The following is a 22,969-nucleotide window of genomic DNA, read 5'->3' on the forward strand; positions in this document are numbered from 1 at the left end:
TGGGGATCATGCTGGGCACTTATTAGTTGTTCAATAAACTGATGAATCTATTTATAACTTTGTTTGGCTGACTCCTTTGGCTTTTCTGTTTTCTCGCCTATAAAATTCTGATAATATTACTCGACTTTTCAGGTGTGTTAGTAGGTACACATGAGAACATTCACATTAAAATGCCTTTAAAAGTAAACTTATCATGTGTCTGTAACATCTGTACTTTCTAGAAGTGCTTCCTTCCCTATGGCTCCAGAGCAGTGAATAATACCTTGGTCCCCAGAACAGTGACGGGGATACTTCAGGCCACATAGAAAGGAAATTATGAAACTAGTAGGAAGATGAGGGGGTCAGAGGGAGCTATTTACAGTGGGGGTGTGGGATGGGGGCAGCTCTTGGCGCCCCTTAGATGGTGCCCACATTTTGCCTCCACAGAAGATGCTCTGTTCCATGTATATGTGGATGTACTGCCTGGATTCTATTTAGGAATGAAATAAACTAGTTAAGAAATTATGGACATTTGACTGGTACAAATGGGACAAAAGAACACTTAAGTATGATGCTGCAAGAGTATCAACTTCAAAAATATTTCTCAGCCCACAGCGAAAGGATGCGTTTAAGTTGGTCACGACAAACTCGAATTTATTAACCATATTAAATGGTTCCATAAAAGATAAAATAGAGCCCAAAAGTATATAGGAAAATAGCATGGGAGAAAAATCAAGTGAAAAAATTAAAGGCAGGTGCTGACCCAGATATGAATTAAAAAATAAATACAATTAATATTTGTATTTATTGAGCATCAGTGTTATACCAAATATGGTTCTAAGCTCAATTTATGTGACAATTCATTCAATTGTCATAGCAATCACATGTGGAAGACGAGGAAACTGAGGCACAGAGAAAGATGAAGGCTTTGCCCTATGTCACATGGTTAGCACAAGGTAAAGCTGGATCTTGAACCCAGTCAGGCAGTTGGACTCCAGAGCCTATGCTCTTAACCAGTAGGCTAGATTGAGGAACGTGCTCTTTGAATATGAATATTGATCCATACAAAATCAAGGTATTATGGTCATGATTATGACTGGAAGGTACAGTAGAGATAATCTATCTGAACTCTTCATCTTCCAGGACACCGGGGGGCTCAGTGGTTGAGCATCTGCCTTTGGCCGAGGGCGTGATCCTGGGGTCCTGGGATCAAGTCCCGCATCGGGCTCCCTGCATGGAGCCTGCCTCTCTCTCTCTCTCTCTCTCTCTCTCTCTCTCTCTGTGTGTGTCTCATGAATAAATAAAATCTTAAAAAAACAAAAAATAACTCTCCATCTTCTACCTAAGGGGAATGGGACAGGTTAACTGACCTGCTCAAGCTCACAGGTGAGCTTATTTGCTGTATTTGAGACATGACGATTGTCAGCCCCCCTGCATCACCTTCACCTCTTATATTGAGAGCACAGATCCTAATAACCATCGTGTTGCAGTTCTGTTCTTGTCATCGTAAAACTGTTCAGTGCATTGAAGGAAAGACAATGATAGTAAACCAGAGAAAGAAGCTAGAGAAATAAATAGTGGCAAAAGGACAACAATCCCTCCATTAGTGAGCCTGTTTCTTGGAGTAGCTTTAGCCCTAGGACGGCCTGGTGGGTGTAGCTTCCCGACAGTGCGGGCTTGGATGAACACCTGCACATGGAGAGGCTGCCTCCCTCCCCCACCTCACTCACCTCCTTTCCAAGAGGTGTCCTTCAAGGACTGCTCTCAGTATTTATTTTAACCACCATGATAATGTTAAACGGAGAGATGCTGAAAACATCAGTTTTTTTGAAAGCCTCCGTTCCTTACTCCAGAAATGCCTCCATATCTTAGACTAACTCCAGTTCCAAATCACAAATAGTGATTTAAAGGTACAATGGTTGGGTGTAACTTGGATGTCCCTGGCTCTCCCCGGCTGTGGGAATAAATGAGATCACTGAAGCATTTGCATCCACTTTTTACTGACTTTTGACCAAGCTGGTGGCCTTGCTTGCTTGGTCAGTTCCCTAGCTCCCGAGGCCTTGGTGGGCCTCTGCCAAGTGTTCTACATGTGTGGCACCTCTGTGACATCTGTGTTCTGCTGGGCACAGCTGTCCAGGGCTGATGGCTGTCCTTCAAGTATCTGGGTGAAGATGAGACTATCTTTTTCTCACAATGAACTCCAGACACAGGAGACCGCGAAGCAGTGTCATTTGGTGGCCACAGAGTTACAGGGTTGGGTACAGCAGCCTCCTCCAAGAAATGGAGGGTTGTGGGTGCATATGCACGTTTTTCGTGGAGAGGGTCCAGTACTTCCAGCGGATTCTCAGGGGGTCTGTGAACACTCTCGGCCCCGCCTCCAAGCGGTGCCTCTGCAGCTGCTGATCCCTGGTGGCTCCAGTGCCACCCCCTCCTCCAGGTTAGGGCAGCGGAGGAGGCTGTTGGCGCAGCTCTGCAGAGAGGTTTTTCTTGGAGTCCTCTTCCCCCAGCTGCAAGTTGGTTAGATACGCCTGACCCAGAAGAAGACGACGGTGTCTCCATCGGCCATCGTTGCTACAGGAGTTTAATTAAATTTAGAAAAGGTAAGTTTGCACATTTTATTGCCAGTCCTCCTGCATTTGTAGCAGAGCTTGTATTACCATTTTAAAACAGCCTTGGGGGAAAAAATCCTCTTTCTGAGAGCGAGCGACAACTTATTCTGGGGAAATAGGAGTGGTAATGGAGAGTGTTGATTTAATTAATTTTACTGCCTATCTACATCGCCTGGGAACAGGTAAAATAACCAAATGAAATGGTAACATTTCATCTTCATGATCCCCACAATCAAGTCAGGAGGAATTTACTAAATTGTGGAGGCCACCGCGTAAGGCATCGTTCAGAGAATACTAATGAGATTTCAAGGTCCCAGGCTTCGGGGCTCACCTGCTACGGGCTCCCCGAATCCCAGCTCCAGTGGGCCCACGGGCATTGGTAAGGCCACAAACAGAGGATGGTCCTCAACTTGGGGACACACCCCCTAATTGGGGGGAGGGGGTGCAGGATCAGGGGGGACTTCGGAAGAGGCATTAACTCTGTAGAAGCCTCAATACTTCTTTAACTCCCATTGGTTCATACTGAATTCCATCCTTTTCCTATTTTTTCCCTCCGAAGTGGTTCCCCTCATCAACACGTGGCCTGTTCGTCCTTTCCCAGGACACCCCATTTCCTTCAAAGTGTCTTTGGGGACCGCAGGAAACGGCCTCCCACCTAGTTGTGGGGCAGCAAGCCCACAGGCCATCCTCCTCCTTGGGCAGCCAGGGTTGCGATGGTTCCCGTCTGCCGCCCCCCCCGCCCCCCAGAAGGATGTGAAAAGGGCTCTGCAGGCGCTCCATGCAGGTTTCCTGCACCTGTTGCGAAGACAGCCAAGGACATTGCAGTCTCTCCAGGCCCTTCGTTCACCTGCAGGAAAGTGGTGTCCCCACCTGTCCACAGTGGCTTCTGATCTCCTTACCTGCTGGGTCCCCCACCCCCTCACCCCCCCCATCCCTGCGACAGCCAGCCCTTGACGTCCCAGCCATGACTGCTGGGTGCAAACCCTGCTCGGCCCTCCCGTGCCCTCGCTCGCAGGTGATGGGGCTTGGCTTTCAGGTGTGAGGGGATGGGAGCACACGTGGGAGGCGTGTCTCCCGTGGCCCAGGCCGTGCACAGCTGTGTGACAGGAGGGCCAAGACCTGGCCAAGCCCTGGCCGCCGAGGCTCTGGGCCTGGAACGCAGGTTTCTCAGCCTCGCTGTTACAGTACGTGTTGTCACGGATGCAGAATCTGGAGGCCTCCTACTTTTCTCAGAGATGCTGGTGGTTGGGGCACAGGGTGATCAGTCATCAGGGCACCCCTAAATGAGAAAGCCCTATGCCAGAGGATTTGTGCCTGGCAAGCAGAACGGGGCAAAATTCAAAAGCCGCAAGGAGAAAGTAGGGCGAGCACCCCCTCCTTCTCAATATCCCTAGGTTTCGCCGACTCCGTCCGGGCCCTGCACTGGGCCCAGCGCCAGCGGGTGTGCAGGGCTGGTGAGGAGCCCGGGGCTCGCTTCACAGCACCTGCTCACAGGGGCGCGGGGCCCAGGGCAGAAATCGGGTAACACCAACACACCGGGGCTGGTAACTTGCACACTCAGGGCAGATCATTCACCACCGACTTGAGACTGTGCAACATATGCCATGGTTCAGAAGCTTCCATGACTTTTTTTTAATGACTTCTTAGAAGTAGGATCTCCGGTCATTATTATTTATTAAGTATGTGGGTTCACATTTCCCTGCCGTCGTTATCACCAGGATGCGGCAGTAAGTGGCTCAGTGCACCCAGATACTGCTTTTTGCTCTGAAAACCCTCCTGACCCGAATACATTGACCATTTCCTATGGGGATTTTGGGGGGTCACAATCTACACAGGAATTTGTGTAGATTGTGGGCATTTGCATAATTAAAATCACTCTGCTCCAGCGTCAATGCTCTAACAGATTACTCTGTGCTGCTTCGGGAATTTCATATTTAGATAAGGCGTTTTAGGATCGTGGCCTCCAGAGTTCACACTTTTGGACCCGAAGTTTAGCAATAGATTGGTAACATTGTCTCCTCAGATTTCAGGTGCCAGGACACTTCCAACGGTCTGGACATCATTGAACTAAAACCCCTCTCCTCCCCCACCACTCACATGCCTGGGAGGCTGGTCCTTCACTCTGTCCTCGGGCTTGGAAGATGTATTTTGCTCACGAAGAACAGTGATGGGAGGCGCCCGGCTCTCCTGCCTTCATGGGTGTGCTTCCCCTTCAGCCCCAAATGATCAGTTATCTCCAACCTGGCTCCTATTGAGGTCACCTGGAGGGTTTGTTTGCTTTCCTATCAATGCCCGGGGCTCCCCACCTGAGATCCTGGTTCAGCAGGTGCTGAGCCCATGGCTCCAATGGTGTTTCAAAATTAATTAGTTAATTAATTTAAAAAGATTTTATTTATTTGAGAGAGTGCAGGAGTGGGGAGAGGGGCAGAAGGAGAAGCAGACGCCCCCCTGAGCAGGGGCACGGGGTGGGGGGGCAATCCCAGGACCCCAAGATCCTGACCTGAGGGGCAGAAGGCAGACACCGAGGTCAGGAAGCCTGACCGAGCCCCCAGGTGCCCTAACTCTGGTAGGTCTTGAAACCCCCTCCGGTGATGCTGAGTCAGGATGATATTCTGTGGATTAAACTCATCTGGGCAGTATCAGAAATAAAATCAATTCCCGTTAATGCAGACACGTGTAAAAACAAACTGAGTACCTGAGCCTTGGCTCGCTCTCTCTCTCTTTTTTTTTTTTTTAAAGATTTTATTCATTCATATATGAGAGACATAGAGAGAGAGAGAGGCAGAGACACAGGCGGAGGGAGAAGCAGGCTCCATGCAGGGAGCCCAACGTGGGACTCCATCCAGGGACCCCAGGATCACACCCTGGGCTGAAGGGAGAAGCTGAACCCCTGAGCCCCCCAGGGATCCCCTCTCTTTGAAGATCCTAGTGGGCGGCCTCGGTGCCAGGTGGGAGTCTCACTGACTTTAGTGATTTTCCACACAGCGTCGGGCACCTCTTGGTTTGTAGAATGAATTAAGAAGAGGATCGTTTATTTGTTTATTGTAAGCATTTTATTTTATTAAAGATTTATTTATTTATTTGTTTGTTTGTTTGTTTGTTTGAGAGCGGGGGGGGGGGGGGGCAGTCTTCAGCAGGTCCCCTGTGCAGCGCAGAGCCTGATGCAGGGCTTGATGTCGCGGAGCTGAGGTCACAACCCGAGCTGAACCCGGGTCCCAAACTCCCCCGAGCGCACCAGGCGCCCCAAGAACATGAAGACTTTTTAGAAAGCTGATGTGCTCGCGGGGTCCGGCTGTGGGGCTGCCCCTGCGCGACCCCGAGGGGCAGACAGGCCGGAGCCGCCCGCCGCCCGCTCTCCCCTCGCCGCTGGGGGGGACCTGGGGGGGCTGCTGTGCGCCGGGACCCTACAGAAGGGACGCAGCGGGAGAATAAGCAGGGGAACCCCGGGAATTCCATGGCTGCGACCGTCTAGGATGGGGGCACACCCCGCTCCGGGCGGGCCTGGGGGGGTCGGCGGGCGCGGAGGGCGCCTCTGCCTGGGCTCAGCCCCGCGGGGCTGCTCCTGAGCGCGCAGGGCACGGGCACTCCCAGGGGCACGTGCAGGGCACGGGCAGTCACGGGCACGCACACGGGCACCAACACGCACACGCGCAGGACACGAGCAGGGGCACGCCCAGGGGCATGGACACGCGCACACTCTCGGACAGGACACGTGCATATGGCACGTGCATGCGCAGGGGGGGCATGGACATGTGCAGGGGCACCGACACCCGCAGGGGAGGACACGCGCAGTCGGCACAGACACGGGCATGGGCACGGCCAGGGGCACGCGCAAGGGCGGGACACGGGGCCGCCGCTGCCGCCGCCTCCCACTCTGGTTTCCACCGCTCGCGGGGCGGGCTCAGGGGCGGGCTCCGGGGGCCTCGTGGGTCGCACCTGGGCCGCATCACTGTCTCGGGCCGCAGAGCCCGCTCCAGTCCGCCGTCTTCTTTTCCACCACAAGGATCTCCCCGCGCAAACCTGATCATGTGGCCCCAAGTAGAAATCCTGGAAGGAGGGCGCAGGCTGCAGGACTGGGGCCCAGGTCTCCCCGGGGTTCCTCCCGCGCGCGCCTGCCCCTCCCTGGCCGCTGGCAGGTCCTGGGAGCCGCTCACAGTTTCCTGCACACCCGGTATGTCACACGCCTGCGCTTTGGCGCACGCTGTTCCCTCTTTCTTCGCTGCTCTTCCTGCCCTTTGAGCGATCCTGGCCTCCCGGACGGCACTTCCTGATGCGCGCGCGCCCCTGCGCCCCGAGGCCTGGGTGTCCGCGCCCCTGCGCCCCCAGGCCTAGGTGTCTCTGTGCCCCTGCGCCCCCAGGCCTAGGTGTCTCTGTGCCCCTGCGCCCCCAGGCCTAGGTGTCCGCGCCCCTGCGCCCCCAGGCCTAGGTGTCTCTGCCCCTGCGCCCCCAGGCCTAGGTGTCCTGTCCCTGCGCCCCCAGGCCTAGGTGTCTCTGCCTCCCTGCGCCCCCAGGCCTAGGTGTCCTTGTCCCTGCGCCCCCAGGCCTAGGTGTCTCTGTGCCCCTGCGCCCCCAGGCCTAGGTGTCTGTCTCCCTGCGCCCCGAGGCCTGGGTGTCTCTGCGCCCCTGTGCCCCAGGCCTAGGTGTCTCTGCCTCCCTGCGCCCCCAGGCCTAGGTGTCCTTGTCCCTGCGCCCCCAGGCCTAGGTGTCCGTGCCCCTGCGCCCCCAGGCCTAGGTGTCCGCGCCCCTGCGCCCCCAGGCCTAGGTGTCTGCCTCCCTGCGCCCCGAGGCCTGGGTGTCTCTGCGCCCCTGTGCCCCCAGGCCTAGGTGTCCTGTCCCTGTGCCCCGAGGCCTGGGGGTCTTTCCTTTGCTCGTGTCTCTTATCTGTACATGTGTCTGTGTCCCACAGCGGACGGACGGAGTACTGCTCACCTGCTGTCTCTGCGGCCCTTCCCGGAGGGCCCTTCCCGGTGGCCCTGGGGTCCTTCCCGGCCGCCGGCGACGGGCGGGCAGCACGGAGAGCGGGGTCGGGGGGGGGCTCGCTGTCCCCCCGCAGCAGGAAGCCCGGCGCGCCCTTGGCAAGGCGGGGGCCTAGGACCCGTCCCCAGGGCAGCGGGCCCGGAGCTGGCGGGGGGCGGCCTGGGTCACTCTGCGGGGCGGCGGGGAAGGGCCTCGCCCTCCGGGTCGTGGCCGCCTGGGCCTGGTGCTCCCGATCCCTGGTGCGCGCGGCACGGGAAGGTCACCCGGGTCGATGAGGGGAGGACACTACGCCTCAGATTTGCTTCGGGGCCTGTGCCTGGGCGGAGTCCGGGGACAGTGACCTTCGAATTCTTATTTTTAGCCCCTTGTTCTTCGCACAGCTAGGTGACATCGTCTGCACACGTGTCACAAATGCCGGCGCTAACCATTTAGTGGACTTGAATCATTAAGAGGGTTGTGGCCCGTATATGAGGCTCAAGAAGGTGGGGCACTTGGTAATAACGTCTAGAAAGGGTTCTATCCAAAGATTTAAATAAAACTGAGAGGAAAAAAAAAAAATAAAAAAAAAAAAAAAAAAACTGAGAGGGACGCCTGGGGGCTCAGCGTTGAGCCTCTGCCTTGGGCTCAGGTCGTGACCCCGGGGTCCTGGGATCGAGTCCTGCATGGGGCTCCCCGCAGGGAACGTGCTTCTCCCTCTACCTGTGGCTCTGTCTCTTTCTGTGTGTCTCTCATGAATAAATAAAATAAAAATAAAATAAATAAAATAAAATAAAATAAAATAAACTCACCTATATCTTTCATAAGCACCCAGAACCTTCTTTTATTTCTCTTCTTAAATTTGAGGTATTCTGATTCCTCTATTTGTCTTGAATCACTAGAAGCACCTGCTACAAATGATTTTTGGTTTGGTTTTGCTTTTGGGAGAGGCTTATATGCAGGATTTTGCTTATAACAGAAAAAAAAAACAAGCAGATTCATTTCTAGGGCATTTGAAAATCTTTACTGTTTGCCTACAAGTATTTGGTTGTTTGGAGATGGGGTTCCTCGGAGTTTTAGCCTGAAGTTTGCTCCACTCAGTGTAGACTTTGGAAGTGTTCACTGCTTTTAATGTGGACTCGACGCGCGGCACTGCGTGGACCAGGAGTCTCGGCATCCTGAGGCCAACAGGCTTCCTTTGATTTCATGAGCCAGACTACTCTGTGTCTTCTCTGTTTTACCCTGGGTGGGGGTGTTGGGGGAGGGCCGGGCCTGGTAGGATGCAGATTTTGGGGCATCACTCCGGCCTTCTTCAGTAATCCTCTCGGGGGGATGGGGCCCAGGAATGGACCTTTAACAAACCCTCCAGGTGGTTCTTCTCCACACACCCTTTCAGAATCTGTAGTCCAGGCTGTACTTTGTACCTCAATGAAGACTCAGCAGTTGGTTCAAGGATCTTTTTGCCTGTAGACAAAGCAAAGGAACCACCCTAATAAAAAGCCTTGCTTTCTGGTCTGAGATCAGAGGCACTTTTCCACCCTGCGTGGTGTCCATCGAGATGAAAAGCTTTCGCACAGCAAAGGAAACAGCCCGACCAAAGCTCCCAAGCTCATTGCGGGGATTAACTGCTCAGTAAATGGGTTGAAAAATGGGCTCGGCCACGCGAGGCAGTGTAAGCGAGAGAGTTAAAGCGCGACTGTTGTAGCAAAGGTATGAGCCTTGACTTGCAGCTGGCTGGAGGGACCAGGTGCTGCCAGGAGGGGCCTCCTGACCTTTGTCCTGGAGAGCCAGAGGTCAAAGTGCAGATGTCTAGTCCCTGGAGCCTTGTCCTAGTCATCGGGTAAGCTTCCAGGTTCACATGGTCTCACGCGCCACCTGTTTACATTTCCTGGAAAGTGGAACGGTTATTGGCATCCAAAGAGTGAATTCTCTTAGGGAGAGCGTCTGGCTAGCATTCTGACCTCTTGTCAGGAAAGGGAGGCTGTGTTTTGCATTGTCCTTTTATCATTTGAAACTTTGGGGCTTTGTATAGGTTAAATGCTGTCAGGAGGTCTTCAAGGGAATTTTCCTAACTATTCACACTCATACAGTCTTTCTTCCTTTAACAAGCAATTCTTCCCCACGGCCTGCACTGCAGAGAACAAAACAGCAGATAAATAGGCCTGGGCTGCTGGTCCTCTGATGGAGGGAGAAAGGAGGCCTGCCTTTCCTATGGACAAACTCTATGCCATAGTAAGAATGCATTTCCGATCAGCAGGCAGAGAGTGTTATTTTGATCTTAGAATAATGTCGTTACTGGAATAACCAGGCATGATCTGCCGTAATCAAAAACCAAATGGGGCTATGTGAATCTATACACTGGTTATGGGATTCCCAAAGGATTGGTTAACAGAAGAGCCCAGTACATGGGAGAGAGGTGGCAAGAATCTGTGTGAGAGGCATCGAGAATCATAAACCTTAAGATGCTATTTACAGTAGCACGTGGGTGGCTCAGTCGGTTAAGTGTCCAACTCCTGGTTTCAGGTCAAGTCATGATCTTAATGAGACCAGCCCACCTTGGAGGCTCATGTTGGGCTTCATGCAGAGTCTGCTTGACCCTCTCCCTCCCACTCTGCCCCACCACCTGCTACCTCTCTCAAATGAATGAATGAATAAATGAATGAATAAAATCAATTTTTTTTTAAAAAGGAGCTGTTTATATTATTTAAGTAACTGGGTGTTTCCTTTCTCAAAGTAACCTAATTGCAGTTTTCAACATGCCAGGAAAATAGTTTTTCTCAAGGCAGGAAAAAAAAAAATCTGAGATAACATTAAAGCTCTTTTCTGGCTTTTTGTTTTTATGATGAACTATTCTTATTTGATATTTATTATTTATTTTTCAGTTATAATTTCTTGGATTCTTCTGAAATTGTGTGTCATTGTGTAGTGGAGGCCATTTGCTTTGGTTACAATGGGACAACCAATTATATTTACATGATTCTGAAATAGCAACATGTGTTCTTTATAGAAATTCAAGTTATACCAAAAAATTAAAAATAAGATGTGGAGCCATATGGAAATCTACAACTCAGGAGTAACTTCTATCAGTCTGGATAACCACTTTTATCAGACATAGTTTTAAAATTTAATACAAGTGTGATCATACTCAACATGTTCCATAACCTTTTATTTCTCCCACCTGGACACATATCATAGGCAACTTTTCATGTCAGTAATTACAGAATTGTGTCATCATTTTCGTTTCTTTGAGTAGGCTCCATGCCCATGGTGGAGCCCAACATGGGGCCTGAACTCATGACCCTGAGATCAAGACCCACGCTGAGATCAAGAGTTGGATGGATGCTTAACTGACTGAGCCACCCAGGTGCCCCATGTCATCATTTTAAATGGTTCTGCCATTTCCTACTTCATATGGATTCCATCATTTATTTACTCATTCTCAGTGGATGAATATTTTTTTCACTATTTTGAAGCATAAATCTTTCAAATTTATAGGACTAATATCAGGATAAAGTCTTGAACACAGGATTCCTGGGCCAAATGTTGTGGGTAATTGACACGATGCTACATATTGACCGACCATCCTTCCAGAAAAGTTGAAGCAATTGTATTACCAACAGTGCATGGATGTGTCCATTTCCCTGTTCTTGTTGACATAGGTTTAGAAAATTTATATCTTTTTTGTTGATATGCCAGATCAAAAAAAATTGTTGATTTCATTTGTATTAAGTGATAACAAACATCTTTTCCATTTATTAAGCATTTGTATGTATTTTGTTTTTTTCTGAATTGCCTTTTTTGCCTGTTTTTCCATTGGATTGTCTTTCTTTTCTGGAAGAGTTCCCCCATCCCATTTTATGGGTTCTCTGTATAATAAAGATATGAAGCTATATATTTCATATGGGTTGTAAATATTTTTCTTAGTTTTTCTTCTATATTTAATTCCCTTTATAATGATTTTTAGTTTTTTACATCAGAAGGAAATTTTTTATAACAGTAGTAATTTTTTTTATAACATAAAGAAATTTTTGACTTTTTACAACTTGGGATTCTTTTTTTTTTTGTTATATAAAATACAAGACTTATAAAATTCCAACATAGTTGTGATATGTGAACATTTTGCATTTACTCTGGTTCTGTTATCTTAGTGTTACTTTTATTTGAATTACACCCTCGTTAATAGGAACATAAACTTACGACTAATGAATTTACTATTTCTTTTCCATCACAGATGTATTTTTCTCCAAGTCCAGATTAATGCTAAAGACTCAAAATTGGCTAATTTGAGAGAATTTACTTAAAATTTAAAATTTAAAATAAGGAAAACTGATTTCATTTATCCACATATGAAAATTTGTATAGCAAGCTATGACTGGCATTTTACATACTTAGTTTTATTTGCTTCTCAGAACCACGCAGTGAGTTGGGGACCATTATATATGTTTTACATGTGTGAGAAACTGGGACTCTGGGAAAATAACATAAAATCATTTTCTGACATCAAATCACAGAACTAAGAAACAGATGATGTGATAGGATTTGAATTCCTGAGGCACCTGTGTGGCTCAGTGGTTGAGCATCTGTCTGGCTCGGGGCGGGTTCCCGGGATCGAGTCCCACATCGGGTTCCCCACGGGGAGCCTGGTTCTCCCTCTGCCTGTGTCTCTGCCTCTTTGTGTCTCTCATGAATAAATAAAATCTTAAAAGATTTGAATTCACGTCTTTTGAGTGCAAGTTGTATATTGTTCTTATTTCTCTTCCATCTTAATTTTACTTTTTTACTCTAATAAAAATAAAAGGAGGTGCTTAAGGACTAGCTTGTCCAATCATCTGTAGATAAGTGGCTTCTCAAAATGAATGACATGAAGATACTGTCCCTGTGTCCACAGAAGGGAGCTGACAACCAGAGGCTGAGGCAGTTTGAGCACCTAGTGAGTAGAAGAATACATTGTGTTGTCACTCTGGCTTTAGAAATTTCAGCCAAAGAAATCAGAGCAATTCCCTAGAGTCACACTCCATTGCTGCTGAGGGCCTGCACCAGGTCCCTGATGAATTCCCTCAAGGAGCTAATTACTTGGAGAAAGGAAGGAGGCAAAGATGAGCATCCCCTGCAGAATTTGCTCTTGTGCTACACAGCTCCTCCGCAACCCCCCAAAGTATCAAAGGTGGTATTTTCCTAGAGAGGACAGGTCAACTCTGATGTTGAGGCCCATCATATTAACCAAACCAGAATCCGGCAGGACCACTGAAGAGAGGCCAGGATCCACACGGCAGGCCTACTGGGTGAAGAGAAATCCTCTGTTACCAGAAGGTGCTCGTGCTTGTCAAGGGTGTATGTATTGATGCTGACTATCCGTCAACGAGTTCCTGGTCATCTCTCCCATCAAACAGAACCATTTCTGCTCTAGGATATATGGATTCTCTTAGGGCTGAGAAGGAGCAAAGCAGGGTCAGTTTGTGTGATGCATAATACAAATGAAAATTTTGCTTTTTGCTCTTATAATAGTTTAGTTTTGTTAAGCACACTGAAAGCAGTGTGGCTTTCACGAAGGGGCATCTGTAGCTACATTTTCCGTGCCCTGGTGCAATCCCGTGCCAATATATCACTGACTTTTATTTACTGCAACTTCCTTCCTCTGCCTAATTTGTGAGTGCATCTCACTGTGTGCCTTTAAAATCTTGTTATTGAGTTGTGAATACCCAAGAGGTCACTTCTTTCCTGGAGAATCATGGTACTTGAGATGAATCTCAGGGATGCTCCTGAGACAAGGGTTGCCAGATTTAGCAAGTAAAAATACAGGCTTAAGTTTGAATATCAGATAAACAACAAATATTCCTTAGTATAAGTACATCCCAGATATTACACACTTATTTCTGGGATGTACTTAGACTACGTGCAATATCTTACTATAATTATTAAAGTATTCTATTAAAAATTATCCATTGTTGACCTGAAATCAAATTTGTTTATGTGTTTTATATTTCATCTGGCAAGCCTCTTGAGATCAATTTCCATATTCTACAGACACCTGTGCTGAACTATGTCAGAGTAAATAGCACATTTTTAAACTTTCCCAATAAGTGGAGGGGTAGAGTAAAATAAAATAAAAAAATGTCATGGGAATAAAATAAAATGATAAAAATTTTGGGAAATGTCATGGGAAGAGATATTAGTTTGAAAATACACATCAGCTTAGGATTGACCCACTCTGCTACTTCAGAATCAGGGTGGATAAGTTATATCTGCTTGATAGTGTTGTACATATCATGACTTGAAGCTACCCACAGCTACTCTTGGAGGCATGCATTTTAATTAATTGCTATTCTTTTATGCTCCTTCCGTCAGGTGATGCTTCAAAATCCTAAACCATAAATCGAATCAGCAGATTCCTGGGTCGATTTAAATACTGACATTTAAAAATTTTTGAGGATGGCAGTGAACATTAATGAGATGCAGGATATATACAAGAAATGAAATATAATTGTTACTGGAGATGATAATAATAATAATATTCTTCTCCAAAGTGTTAAAACAGAAAACACATTTCCTTCAGAGCATGATGTCCTAAGCCATGTCTGAAGGTCCAACCAAAGTTTGGTGTAGCTAGTACAGAGTTGAAATGAGTCCTATTAAAACAAATTCTGAATGTCAAACTGGAATTTTAGTAGACTCTAAAGCTAATAAGCCTACAATATCAAGGACAACAATTTTCAAGCAGTTGGATAAACTCTTTGATAAAGGAAGCCCATTGCCATATATCACAGCTGCACTGCCATCCACTGGCCTTAATATTTTAGAAATGGGGATTTAGGTGCCACCCCACCCCAATTCTTCTCATTTTAAAGAATTGGCATGGTTTGGACTTGAAGTGAGGGGAAAAGGAGCTCTCTCATAGCTTTGTTAGAACTCCCCTCAAAGTTCTGGAACAGAGTGGTAGATTAAAGATGGCCACAATTCTTTGCTCTTTTTCACATTGAAAAGTGAATACTTTCTTTCGCCTCAAATCTGGACTGGCCTTAGTAACTTGCTTGATCAACTGAATGCAGCCTAAGTGACATGCTGGGAATTTTGAGACAATTTTATAAGAAGCTTTTTGGCTTCCACTAGGGCCTCTTGAAGTGCTCTCTCTCTGGGAGCCCCAAGTTACCATGTCATTGCCCAAGACCACGGAGCTGGAGAGGGCATGTGTAGGTTTCTGGTAACTGTTCCAATAAGAGTTCCACCTTCCAGTCATCTCCACCCAGGCACACACGTGAGTGAGGCCATCTTGAGCCTCCAGACACCCCCCTCCCTCCCCACCCAAGTATTACAAAGGACTTCACACGGATGCCTCTCAGAATAGAAGAACAGCCCAGCCCAGCCTGGTTGGAATTCTTGACGCCTGAAATCATGATATAATAAGATGAGTCGTTATTTTAAGCCACTACGTTTTGAAGTGGTTCGTTAAGCAGATAACCAGAACAAATAGTGATGTATTGATCTTTACACTTAAAAAGAGAATGAGGTGGAAGAAAAAAGGGTGGGCTGGTTAGAGAAGGTAAAAGGGGGGAGGCGTGAGATATAAGGAGGTCATAAATGCCTTGGACACAAATGAAAGATGGGCTAGGGATTTAGAAGACTTAGAGCAAATTAAGAAAATCAGAGTCACAAAGTTTTATCAGGCTCCTACTGTGATTTAGGGCTACACTCACAACTTGGCCCTACTTCTTAGGGAATCAGAGGGAAAAGAGCAGTAAAGTCTTACCTCATGCAGATGCTGTGAAGAGTAATGAATAAACATGACAAATAAAAATGCTTCAAGAGCTGAAAAATGCTACATACATAAGGAGCAATCTTTGCACCTACTGAAAATCGTTCATCAGATGATTTCAAATTGGAGGTGTCTCAGGAGAAAATAACTTTGAAAACACAAACAGATTTTTACTTTTTGTATTTTTATTGAAAAGGTACATTTAAAAAAATACACAGACATTTTACCATTTACAGATTGCAGATATAGATGCTCTAAAAGAGTTCACTCTATTTTGTTGTTTTATGATACCTCTTGCCCCTGATACCACAAACATTCCAGTCTTGTTGATATCAGTTTAGAAAGGGGGGCATGGGAGCGTGACCTGCAACATATCCAGTGAACAGAAAGACAAATTGTTCAATTATAAATTTTTTTTTATCTTCTGTACATTATTGCATTAGGGAGCCACAAAATTATGTAGCATCATTACAAATGAAAACAGGTTAAAAATGAAGATTATTACGTAGAAATACATGGATTCATTGTCTCCTTGCAGAATGCACAAGAGGTGCAAGAGTGTGCAACAACTTAGGAAGCGCTTTTTCTGGTTGTCTACATTTGCTTAGCAACTCAAACTAGTGAGGAAGCTACAAAATAAGTTAAACAAAAATAGCAAACAGGTAGTAATTATAGCTATGTTATATGGCTTTCTAGTTCTTTTAAATATCACCAAATAAAACGTGAAAGAAAGAAAATACATTGCTTTATCTTTTTTGTTCTCTTAGAGAGAAAATTCAAAGCTACTTTGCTTCCTAACATTTACACAGCAACTAAAAAAAGTTGAGTTCAGACAAGAGATACAGAACTAGTACTACACAGGATACAACAGTACTAGGCCTAAAACAGTACACGATCCCCGTGGACAAGGGTACACCGTAAAAGAAAACATTGTGATCCGTTGGGTTAAGATGGTGTCCACAAGCGAGCACTTGTGTTCATCTGTTTTTGTTCCACACTAGAATGTGCCCAGTTGGATTCCAGAGTTATTTACAGCCGTGTGAGGAAGACCCCCCCAGTTTTCAAGTCTGTCAGGAAACAGCTATTCCTTATCGTTTCTCAGCCAGGTCACACCCATGGAAACGGAGTCAGAGGGTGGTAGATAGATGCGTTTTGTGTTGTTTTGCTTTCTGACCCATACATGTGCAAGAAACCAGTGATCTGGGATGCATGAAGGGGGGGCGGGGGGTAGGGCAGAGGGTGTGCTGCTGGGTCCCTAAGGCGGGCGCGCCCTAGAGGCCCTCCTGAGCCCAGTGACTCCTCGGTGTGGAGGCCCCGGCCCGGCCCGGCCCCAGCTCCGCCCGCGCGGTCGGTCAGTAGGGTGCGAAGAGGATGGAGGCGGGCGTGGCGCGGATGGGCCCGTGGCCGGGCCGCAGCAGGGCGGGCGGGAGGGCCGCGGCCTGGAAGAGCGACGCGGACGGCCGGGGCGGCAGCGACAGGGCCGAGGACACGGCCGCCGCCGCCAGCGGCGAGGACAGGAAGGCCGGGGCCAGAGGCTTCATCAGGTCCTTCTGGAAGGCGAGCTTGGCCTGGTGAGGCAGACAAGGGCGGCGGGGCCGGGCCCGGTCAGCACCGCGGACAGCTCCCCGCCCTGCGGCCCTGGGGCCCGGCTCCCTGCGCACCCGCCCCCCCGCACCCGCACCCGCCCCGCACCCACTCGTGCATCTGGCCGCCCCGCACCCACTCGTGCATCTGGCCGCCCCGCACCCACGCGGGCGCTGCTGGGCGCCGCTGCTTCGCCCAGGCACCAGCCGCACCCGCACGGCCAGGAGGTCTCCCGCAGGGCACCTCGGAAACCACAGGGCAGCCTTGAGACAGATGGGGGGCATGCCTGACCCTTCCCTCTCTTTGGAGAAGAGCCGCACTGGGCGAGCGGCTGGGTTCCAGACTCAGGGGCCTGCTGAGCGTCAGGAAGACAGTGCGCACCCCTCTCCCTGCCACGGACACAGTCGCAGGCCCTGAAAAACTGCCGCCAACTCGAAGTTCGGTCGGGTAAGCGAACTAGAAACACTCTCTTTTTAAAGGAATCCCAACGTGCAATCTTCCCCAGAAGTAAATCAGTCCTTAATTTCTCTCTTTTGCAATCAGGAGAAGCTCTGAGCGCTGGGTGTGGGGGAGGCACCGAACACCTGCTGGCAGTGTGGCATGGGGGCTCTGCAGAGGCCAGGAGCACCAGCTGGCCAGTCCCGCCTCAACCTCCAACAGAAGGCCCACTGGGCTAAGTCCCAGGGAGAGCCTGGAATGCAGCCATCTGGGGATTTCTAGGGCATCTAGTGCAGGCGCCCCTGGGTATTTTTGCAAAGGAACTGAAAACAGCGCCTACTGAGAGCAGGTAGGTCAGGCTGACACCAACGTGGCTGCTGGACAAGGAAGGAGACAGTAATACAAACACCCACTGTACTTTCTGGAGAGAGGGAACGGTGGGGGAGCCCGCCCCCAGAACGGGGGAGGGCATCAAATGGATGCAGTTTTGTTTTAGGAAAGCAAGCCTGCTTCCCAGATTCAACACAGTCCAGGGCTCCTCAGGATTACTTGTCTGTGTTCCTGGGCCTTAATTCTTCTTTATATGCTAAAGAAAGTTGGCTTTTGAAAAGATTCTGGTAAACAGTAAGGTGTTAGCTCTTAAAGCAGGGCCTGCAGGTGTCCTACAGCAGGGACTAAGGGGTTCCGTCTACACTTCCATCTAAGGGGGCTACTGCAATTCAAAACCCCCCAGGACCGCTTGGTCCCGAGGCTCTCCTGAGGGCCTGAGCCAGCAAGGTGGACCCACAAAACAGGTGAGCAGGTGAGGTGAACTTACCGCTAAAATGCTCGGGCTCCGCTGGAGTTTGTTGTAAGGGCTGTATTTCGGCTTCAGTGGTTTCCCAGCAACCCGATCCTTATGCCTTCGGCTAGAAATGTGCTGAAAAAGAGTTTGATGCATTAGCTGAATCTAAATGTGAGCTTAATTCCATGTAAAATCTATTTCCTAGATAGAGGTAGCGGGTCACGCCATCCTCAGCTCCGGGCCCACTGGGCTCTCAAAACGAAGACTTGCTCCTCACTCAGTCGCAATGTCTCTCTTTCCTTCTCTTTCTCTGGCATACTTACCCTGCTTTGCCTGTTGTGACCATCGTGACCCATGAGTCTGTCTCCCAAACCAGATTTTGGTCTTTGAGAGACGGGCTGAACATCTTGCCTTCCAGAAGTTCCTGCTCGACTGACCACGAGCTCCAGGGTGAACGCTTTTATTCGTCTGTCTGTCCCTGACGCCTAGCCTGGATCTGACGTATAATAGAAGTAGGTGCACAAGTATTCAGTACTAACTTTTTCTTCCACTAGCACTTGCATGTTGTATACCGTATGCATCGTGAAAAGGTTAGTAAATTTATCTGTGAGCACAGTGGGAACCATTATGCAGGTTAGATACACAAGCAAGTGGCGACCCAAACAACAGTGAATACTAATTCAGGACACATTACCTGCTTGAGTTGAATTTCTGAATTAACATGAACGTCACAGATTTCACAATGAAATGTCTTGTTCTGTAGTCCGGAGCCCTTACTGCCATTCTGCATCTTTAATCTTGATCCAGGTCTAGGATAGGACTTAATTGGACCAGCCCCATTACGAGCTTCAACCATGGTCTTGTGTTTAGATCCTAAGACAGAAGGAGACATAGTGTAAAATAGCTACTTAAGACCCGAATAGATACACGAATAGCTCTTTGCTTTCTTATCCTTGAGAAGTTTATCTTCGGGTTGAATTTCTCATTGCTTTTTTGTTTTTAATGATCATTTTAATGCTTATTATAGACACTTTTTATTTATGATAAACAATAATGTTTTTATTGTTTGAAGATTATTTGATAATCTTCAAATAATGAAGATTATTTCAGGCTGATCATTCGATACGTTTTGTAAAAAAATGGGAAAACAGGAGTATATTACAAAGAAAATATGGAAAATATAGAGAAGCATAAGAAAATAAAGATTACCCTGTATTTTCACCTCTCAGAGATAACCACTGTGATGATTTTATTTCATTTTTTTCAGGTTTTGTTTTGTTTATATACCAAAAGAAAATATCTATTTTCAAAATTGGGACCATGCTAGTTAAATATCCTGACAATTTCGCATGGCAAATCGTGTATTTTTTAAAAAAATAATTACATTTTAATGCCTTAGTAATATATTCTTTCATGTTGGGTTACTATAATGTATTTGACATTTCCCTACTGAGGGACTTTTAAATTGTTTCTCCTTTTTTCTAAGTGTGTTGCAGTGAACATTGTGCATAGATATTTGTCTTTATCTCTGTCACTTCATCGTAATGAGTTTGGGGAAATATTAGATGCCTTTGAGAAAATAAGAATAAGTTTTATCTCCAATTTGCTTTAAACTTTTGCCTTGCTGTTTCCAAAGTTATTATATCATATTTTCTTAAAATCACTCCTTTGAATCAAAAAAGCAGAGAAGACACTGAACAAATCTAACGTTTGAACAACAAAAGATATGGTATTCTGATGGGAGAAGTTGGGTTTTGTTATAAACGCTATTTAAATTCAAATGATAGCTGCTAACCTGTGTTGTGTGCCTCTAGCTGTGACAGGGAGTTCACAGCTACTTTGCATAGTGAACAATACAGTAATTTTTTGGCTTTTTCTTCTTCTGATTCAGAAACAGTACCAGGAGCTCCATTTGTGCTCTTCGAGGGAGAAGTGGCTGCTCCAGGTGGCAAGGGTGTTGTGCCAGATTTGAGGAGAAACGAGCCCCCTTCAGAGCTTGATGGCTGAATGCAACTGTTGGCTTTTAACTTTCCTTTATCTTCTAAGAGAGACACAGAGAAATCATATTAAAGCTTCATACAGCATTATCAACACAGGCAAATTGACATAAAAGAATTAAAGATAGAGATTTGATTTCTATATGTAGCTTTAATCTCCAGCACAGATTTTAGTTCATTGAACTTCACTGAAAAAGAACTCCATGCCATTGATATCCAATGTCAGCTCACTCCAAGATGATGACTTACGGAAAATGACTTTTTTTCTCCCACTGGTAGCAGGTAACTTTCTGATACCCTTGAGTTGTAAACTGTGCTCCAGGGAAGTCTTTAATGGATGAGAAAACCCACTACTTGCCAATATGAGTACATGATATGATGATAACATGAAATAAGTCATTAGCTAGCTTCATTTGACTATTCGTGCTTTAATTATGACATGAATATACAGTTAACATTCAATTTTTATGCCAAGTTAGCATTTTAACTTTGGGATGTTGCGGTAGTGGTGAGGGAAGAAACATGGTTGATTTTGGTTATAGTTAGTTAAGTTTTGCTGCTCTTTGAATGGCAGAGAAATTTACCTAAAATCCAAGATGCAAAGATTTCATTCATGATATTTATTACTGCCAGTCTATATTATAAGCTTTTTTTTTTTTTAAAGTAAACTCTATCCCCAGCATGGGGCTCAAACTCACAACCCTGAGATCAAGAGTGGCATGTTCTACTGGTTGAGCCAGCCAGGCACCCCCAAATTTTAAGTTTTGAGTAATGACATTAACCATAAGCAAAATATGAGGATTAGCCAAATAATTTATAGACATCTTGGCATTTTGATCATGTAGCTCTGAAATGCTTCCAATTGTCAAGGCCCATGGTGCAAGTTCTAAGAAGGGTCAGAGTGATTTTAATACGATTGAACTCTTCGGGGCTCATGTGCTATTCAAGACAGGTTCTGTTCAGCGGCATCTTTGGGAAAGAAATGGGAAATGCTCAGGCAACAGCCCAACCCATCACACATTTAAGCTGAGTAGAGCTGGTGCTCTTGGAAAATGTCTACTGATGTGCTGATAAACTCTTATTAAGAGAGGAAAGAAATTAAAACTGAAACTTATTTGTTAATTTTCCTAGCTAATTTGGAGCTGTATGCCATGGCCTGGACCACCGACAGGGAAGGAGTGACTAGGGGAATAGCAACATGATAGTGTGTCCGTTCTGCATCTGGGGTAACACCAAAGCTTTCATATGCCTCAAAAATAATGGGAGATCATATTTCTACTTGTTTGATTTAGGGATCAACACTTGATTTCCATCCTTTTTTCCTGCATTAGGTCCATCCAGGTCAAGACCAGCAGGGATTCTACAGATGAATTCTTGGACTTCACAATTTATATTCTTTTTTTCAGCAAGTTTATTAAAACTTCAGGATGCCATAAAGTATGATGGACAAGATCTTAGACTTTTACTAAACTGACCTCCATAGTATGAGAGAAGGAAATAAAATCAATCTTCCTAAAGTGGTATTAGTAAGTACATTAGATTGAAGATTATTTCAGGCTTGGAACTCTCTCATCCATAAGGATCCCTCAGAGTGATTTCAGGATTTCATAGAACTCACAAAACAGTGAACTAATCCGGTAATCTTAACATTTGCTCCTATGGAATTACTCAGTTTCTTGTCGAAGGAAACTCAAGTTATTGCATAGCAAAATCTTTACTTCAAGCATATCACATTTCATATAAATTTCACCTCAAGAAACTGACCTGTTTTAGTTATTTACTCATTCTCTCTTATGCACATTTATTTTATTGTCCTTTATACTGATCTCTCTCATATACTCTTACATTTATACAGAATGTTACAATTTACAAAGTGTCATCACTTACATTGTCTTATTATCTCTCACAACAAACTTGTGAAATAGGTAAGGCTGAAAATAATTATTTCTAGCTTAAAGATGAGAAAACTAAGGACCATCAAAATTGAATAATATCCCACAGATTAGCAGGTGGCATAAATGAGCATGATACTTTCTCTAACTATTCACTGGGTAGTGTATTATTCCTCTTGCACAAAAGGTGGACTTCATATGCCATTAACAACATAAATGGCATACGGTAGTCACTGGAGATGTGATAAAACCGTGGTTTTGTTTAGTTTGAAAGCATATTTGCCTTAAATGAAAATATCTATCCGGTTCAACAAGCATCTGATTCAGGTTGCATTGAGAAGACGGACAAAATTATCTTTTTCTCTCTATTCCTATTTCTTTAAGAAAACTAAACAGATTTCCTTTCATCTCTCCTTTTCAAAAGAGGTCTTCTATTCATTAGCAAATAAATCTTAACAAAATGCTAATTGCTGACAATGTGCTAGACACTGAAGAGAATAATAAATAAAGTAGGTATAGACTTTAAGAAAATAAAAGTTTAGCAGGGGAAATGAGATATTCAGAGATCTCTGATTTATGATAGAAACTAGTAAGAGGCATGACAGCATGGAGCAGGAAATGATTTCTTCTGGTTGGGAAGAAAGAGACATTCTTCATAAAGGAAGTGATATTTTGGCCAGGATTTGAAGGTCAGATTTAGAGAAGCGTAAGGTGAGGTGAGAAGTAGGAAGTGAGGGGTTAGAGCAGAAACATGAGGAAATGCTTAGGTGTTAGAATGCTTGGGGTTTGCTTGCCGAGAGCTGCTAGCTCAGCATAGATGATGGCAACAAGTGGGATGAGAATTGTTATTATAAAAGAAAATTGAACCAGAAGATAGAGAATATCTTAAAACTAGTAAAATGGATACTAAGAGAGGCCATTTACCTTTAAAAATATTAAGAGATATGGTATATTTACCACTTACATAAAATAGGTCTTACGTT

General features: G+C 46.2%; 1 protein-coding gene across 9 annotated transcripts in view; it reads right to left on the reverse strand.

Annotated features, from left to right (window-relative positions):
• Nucleotides 1-15,468: 15,468 nt before the first annotated feature.
• Nucleotides 15,469-22,969, reverse strand: part of ZNF385B (zinc finger protein 385B) — a 369,586-nt gene continuing 362,085 nt past the window's right edge. For 8 of the 9 annotated variants that reach the window (XM_041721854.1, XM_041721856.1, XM_041721861.1 and 5 more), the window contains 4 exons: nucleotides 19,893-20,138; nucleotides 18,792-18,970; nucleotides 18,131-18,232; nucleotides 15,469-16,859 (listed from right to left, as the gene is read on the reverse strand). In XM_041721854.1, coding sequence (XP_041577788.1) covers nucleotides 16,644-16,859; nucleotides 18,131-18,232; nucleotides 18,792-18,970; nucleotides 19,893-20,138 — 743 coding nt within the window. In that variant the 3' untranslated portion in view covers nucleotides 15,469-16,643. The remainder of the gene's footprint in view (nucleotides 16,860-18,130; nucleotides 18,233-18,791; nucleotides 18,971-19,892; nucleotides 20,139-22,969) is intronic. The other variant, XM_041721855.1, reaches the window with a different exon arrangement.

This window comes from Vulpes lagopus, chromosome 11 (genome assembly GCF_018345385.1).
Source record: "Vulpes lagopus strain Blue_001 chromosome 11, ASM1834538v1, whole genome shotgun sequence".
Taxonomy (NCBI): domain Eukaryota; kingdom Metazoa; phylum Chordata; class Mammalia; order Carnivora; family Canidae; genus Vulpes; species Vulpes lagopus.